Source organism: Lolium rigidum, chromosome 6 (assembly GCF_022539505.1).
Source record: "Lolium rigidum isolate FL_2022 chromosome 6, APGP_CSIRO_Lrig_0.1, whole genome shotgun sequence".
NCBI lineage: Eukaryota > Viridiplantae > Streptophyta > Magnoliopsida > Poales > Poaceae > Lolium > Lolium rigidum.
Window position 1 is genome coordinate 25,175,306 of NC_061513.1, and position 5,369 is coordinate 25,180,674.

General features: G+C 48.0%; 1 protein-coding gene across 1 annotated transcript; it reads right to left on the reverse strand.

Annotated features, from left to right (window-relative positions):
• Positions 1-1,080: 1,080 nt before the first annotated feature.
• Positions 1,081-1,996, reverse strand: LOC124659695. Its single transcript, XM_047197521.1, has one exon. It carries the CDS (start codon positions 1,918-1,920, stop codon positions 1,210-1,212), a length of 711 nt encoding a protein of 236 aa, XP_047053477.1. The 5' UTR covers positions 1,921-1,996; the 3' UTR covers positions 1,081-1,209.
• Between the last annotated feature and the right edge of the window lie 3,373 nt (positions 1,997-5,369).

The window sequence follows — 5,369 nt, forward strand, 5'->3', positions numbered from 1 at the left end:
CCTGCACAAGTTGAGCCGCGAAGCTACAAATTTACTCCACTTGCAACCCCATACAAATGGATTTCTTAACTTTTCTGCACCTCCAACTTTTGAACCTAAATAAAAAAAAAGTACCTACACATCAAGCATGTATTCCCCCTATTGACATGACTCCACATGTTGTTGTTGTTTCCATCCGGAAATTTGTTGCACATTTCAATGCAGAAATTACAAAACATAATGGTACAATGGATTGAGGTAAACATTGAGGGATCCCTACCTTTCCAAGTTCTCTATATGACATTACCGTTGTCAGTATCGCCGCATGCTCTAGCATTTCATGTCCATGGCAACCATCCATCCTTGGGACATGGATGTCGAGTGTCGTGTGGACGCAATGGGTTCATGATGCAACTTTTTTTACCAAGAAGAAAACCACTAGGCTTGTAAAGGCCATGGGTTTGGCCAAAAATTGAAACTGGCATGAATTTGTTTGACCAGTTCTTATCTTTTTTAACCATCTTAAGAGGGTCTAGTATCGCTAAAATTCAGGCATTTCGGTCCAAATCACAAAACATCGGTTTGGACAAACGAACCATGTATAATTTAAATTTTTATGGATTCGTGTGGAAATTAGAAACAAATATGAATGTATTAGGTCAAAGTTCCTTTGGAGTAGAGATAAACATAAACAAAAATACCACTTAGTAAACTAGGAATAAGTTCATTTGCTAACAGATCAAGGGGGGCTTGTGGATTGTGTACGTAGAAATCGTGAATATTACTTTACTTGCAACGTAATTACAGAATCTTTTCAATTAGAAGTGGGGCTGGCGAACCCTATGTACATAAAGAAAAAGCACTGGCAACCAAGTTGTTCAGAAGAATGGGGACTCTTGCTTCAGGTTTTATGGAGATCAACAATCCTTTCTAATTTTTATGATAAGTGAGTTTGTTAATTTTGAACTGAAGAATTGCACAGATGAATTTGCTCGTCTACACGAAAAGCAGACCAAAGTTCAGATGTTTCGTACTGAAGAATATACTTGCCACATTAGTGTATAAACAATAATCTCAGTTTCAGAAAATCTCTGTACATTTGTGTTTGGAATGTATCCCTGATCCTTTCTAACTATTTATTGACCTCTTCTTAGCTCTCTACCTAGCGTTAATCTGAATGGACATCTATGCACGTCAATTAATTAGTGGTGGCGCTCGAAGAATCGCCGGCTAGTGCGAAGCCAGCAGCAGCAGTCTGGCCGGCGACGGGAACACCCGCCTCTTGCGGCGCTCCGATATGGTCTCCAGCCTGGGCGACCACGGCCGGCTCCTCGCCCCGACGAGCTGCGCGTAGTGCCTCTTGAGCTCGGGCGTGCTGCACAGCTCAGTTGCCGATGCCGCGGCCGCGACGCCGCACTTGCCGCGCCGGACAGCGCCGTCACTGGCACCGTCGCAGGCGATCATCTTCTCGATGAACTCGGGCAGGACCCTGATGAGCGGCGCCGCGCCGTGCTCGCCGGCCTTGACGTACTCGAACGGGCACTCGCCGGGGCCGGCGAGCGACACCCGCTTCTTGCTCCCCGGCGCGGCCGACAGCGAGGCGAGCGTGGCGGCGGTGAGCACCGGCGCCTTGCCGTCGTCTGACGAGAGGGAGAAGCGCGTGGCAGGGAGCACGAAGTAGGTGCGCCCCGGCAGGAGCCGCTCGGTAGGCGGCGTGACCGGGATGGGCAGGCCGACGTAGAAGCTGTCGGACGGGCACACGACGTGGCCGCCGGGCGGGAGCAGCTCGGCCGCCACGTCCCCCGCCGTGGAGCACCCCGCGGCGTCGTCCTCGTCGTCGTTGACGAGCAGCACCCGCGTCCGCCCGCCCCAGTACACCAGCCTCACCGCCGCGGGGGCCGTGGCCGGCTTGCTCACGCACGGGGAGAGGCCGTTGCCCATGGCGCGAGAAGAGAACTTGTCGACTGTCTTCCAGAAGCTTCTAGACTCGGATGGAGGATGAGACGGAGGAGCTGGTCGTCAGCACAAGAATTGCGGCATGTTTGTCTGAGGAAGAGGAGTATATGTACGAGCAGAGTTGGAGGGGGTTGACCATGGAAGATTCAACGGAGCTGAACTGGCGTTCCATGTGCACGTGCTTGTTTATCATTTTTACGGCGCGCGGGTCCCGGCTGGGTCAGCGGTCAAAGGCGATGGCCATGGCGATGGAGATGGAAGTGATGACGTGGCGGGACGTGATTGGGTAGCGGATGGCGGGAAGGTTGGAATTGTTCTCGAGTCAGAGGGGCGGTGGTGCGCGTGTATGGCGTTTGGCGTCGGTGTTTGGGCTGGATCCACCCAGATCTGCTACTAGTAATTTTAAATTCTCTTCTTCCAGATACTAATTCAGTCGGCTACTGCTCCAGCGCCGACGTGCCATGCGTGTCTATGACAACTGTTTGCTGTGTTTAGTTATCGTGTATGTAATGGATTTGTGTCAGCTTGGTCATCTAAAGATAGAGCTATAACATGTGGGCAAGAGAGGACTAGAAAGCCACGTTGGCTCCAGAAGTTCTGAATTCCTGAATATGGCAAATTAGTACTCACTCCAGCTTCAAACAAGTATTCACAAAAACACAATGTACCTTGCTTCCTAAAACAAAACGGGATTTCACGCGATCCTTGATGGCTTGATGAAATGATACACACCCCCCACCCCCGGTGAACACTCAAAAAAAATTCAAGTGTTGTCTTACTTATTTATGTTAAAGGGAGTACAAATTAAGAGTTGGCCAATCAATCAAAAAACCAAAATCAAATAACCCTTTCTGCTGCATGTCTTAGAGATGATAATTAAGTCTCCAATCTATTTGGAATGACTAGATTATGAAAATTGCCATTGGAGGGTTGATGTCCATTTTTTCCTACACACGAGGCTTAGTTGCTTCTCTTTATTTGATCTAGGTGTTTTACAATCATGATCAGCAGAATAGTGGATGGGATTTGATCACCGTTACAACTCCTCGCATGGTATGTGTATCGATCTTGCAGTATGAAGATGATGAAGGGATTCGTAGCATAGAAAACAAAAAATTTCCTACCGTAGCATAGAAAACAAAAAATTTCCTACCGCGAGAACGCAATCCAAGCCAAGATGCAATCTAGAAGACGGGAGCAACGAGGGGATGAACGAGACTAACCCTTGAAGATTTCCAAAGCCTACAAGAGGAGGCTCTCGTTGCTGCGGTAGACGATCACTTGCCGCTTTCAAAAGCGCGTAGAAGATCTTGACGGTGCCACAATCGGGCAGCACCTCCGTACTCGGTCACACGTTCGGTGTTGATGAAGACGACGTCCTTCTCCCCGTTCCAGCGGGCAGCGGAAGTAGTAGATCCTCCTCGGAATCCCGGCAGCACGACGGCGTGATGGCGGTGGTGGTGGAGAACTCCGGCAGGGCTTCGCCTATGCGCTGCGGAAGTAGTATGTGGAGGAGGGGCGCTAGGGTTTGGGGAGAGAGAGGGGGTAGGGCGCCGGCCATGGGAAGCCCTAGGTGGTGCGGCCAAGAGTGGTTGCCCCCCTCCCTCTTCTCATCATTATATAGGTGGAAATCCTCAAGAGTTGTAGTCCAAGTCTTCGAATAAGACCCCAACAACAAAACCTCCCATAGGTGGGAAACCTACTCAAGGAGGGAGTCCTACCCAAGGTGAGACTCCCACCTTTCCTTTAGGTGGGGTGGCCGGCCACCTATGGTGGAGTCCACCTGGGACTCCACTCTTTAGGGTTTGGCTGGTCATGCAAGGTGGAGTCCCTCCGGGACTCCACTTTCCATGGTGATTTCTTCCGGACTTTTCTAGAACTTTCTAGAACCTGCCATAAATGCACCGGATCATTTCCAAACTTGGAATATGACTTCCTATATATGAATCTTATTCCCCGGACCATTCCGGACCTCCTCGTGATGTCCTGGATCCCATCCAAGACTCCGAACAAAACTTCGAACTCCATTTCTTATTCCATATCTACTTAAATGACATCAAACCTTAAGTGTGTCACCCTACGGTTCGCGAACTATGTAGACATGGTTGAGACCTCTCTCCGACCAATAACCAATAACGGGATCTGGAGATCCATAATGGCTCCCACATATTCAACGATGACTTAGTGATCGAATGAACCATTCACATATGATACCAATTCCCTTTGTCACGTGATATTTTACTTGTCCGAGGTTTGATCATCGGTATCTCTATACCTTGTTCAACCTCGTCTCTGACAAGTACTCTTTACTCGTACCGTGGTATGTGGTCTCTTATGAACCATTCATATGCTTGCAAGCTATTTAGACGACATTCCACCGAGAGGGCCCAGAGTATATCTATCCGTCATCGGGATGGACAAATCCCACTGTTGATCCATATGCCTCAACTCATACTTTCCGGATACTTAATCCCACCTTTATAACCACCCATTTACGTGGTGGCGTTTGATGTAATCAAAGTACCTTTCCGGTATAAGTGATTTACATGATCTCATGGTCGAAAGGACTAGGTAACTATGTATCGAAAAGCTTATAGCAAATAACTTAATGACGTGATCTTATGCTACGCTTAATTGGGTGTGTCCATTACATCATTCATTAATGACATAACCTTGTTATTAATAACATCCAATGTTCATGATCACGAAACCATGACCATCTATTAATCAACAAACTAGTTATACAAGAGGCTTACTAGGGACTCCTTGTTGTTTACATAACACACATGTATCAATGTTACGGTTAATACAATTTATAGCATGGTATGTGAACATTATCATAAACACAAAGATATATAATAACCATTTATTATTGCCTCTTGGGCATATCTCCAACAGATGATACTATCTTGCTTCTGCGCGATAATTTAGAGTGACCTATAAATTAGAATTTTATGATTTGTTTATCAGAATATATGTCTGACGTCAGTTTAAACACATTCTTTTTTACTTCGGAGAAGGGGCTTTACCTATGAAATATCTTGAGAACCTAGTACATGAGAAAAGGATAAAATAGTGACCGGATACCACTCGGAAATTGTTGACGTCAGAAACCCCCTGGCGGGCAGAGACGGGCAACACCGTAGAGCCGGGAACAACTAGGGCTGCGGCTGGCCCCAGTCCCTCAGAGCGACGGCCCGCAAAGCCTCCTGGTCGCACGCGCCGATGTTTATCACAAGGGCGTGCCACCTGACCTATACCTGGTCGGGAAGGTGTGGATGATGCCTCGCTTAGTTTCTGCGGGGCACACACGTAAACATTAAATACGAGCCTCGATCGGCTCTCGAGGTTATCCTGTGAATCGGCTCAAAGAGCCGATCCACCCATGATTCAGACGGGGTGTCCGAATATATGGTGGTCCTGCTTGATCAAAG

Excerpts from the sequence above, each read along its gene's own strand:
- LOC124659695 (XM_047197521.1), bottom strand. The coding sequence starts at position 1,920 with ATGGGCAACGGCCTCTCCCCGTGCGTGAGCAAGCCGGCCACGGCCCCC.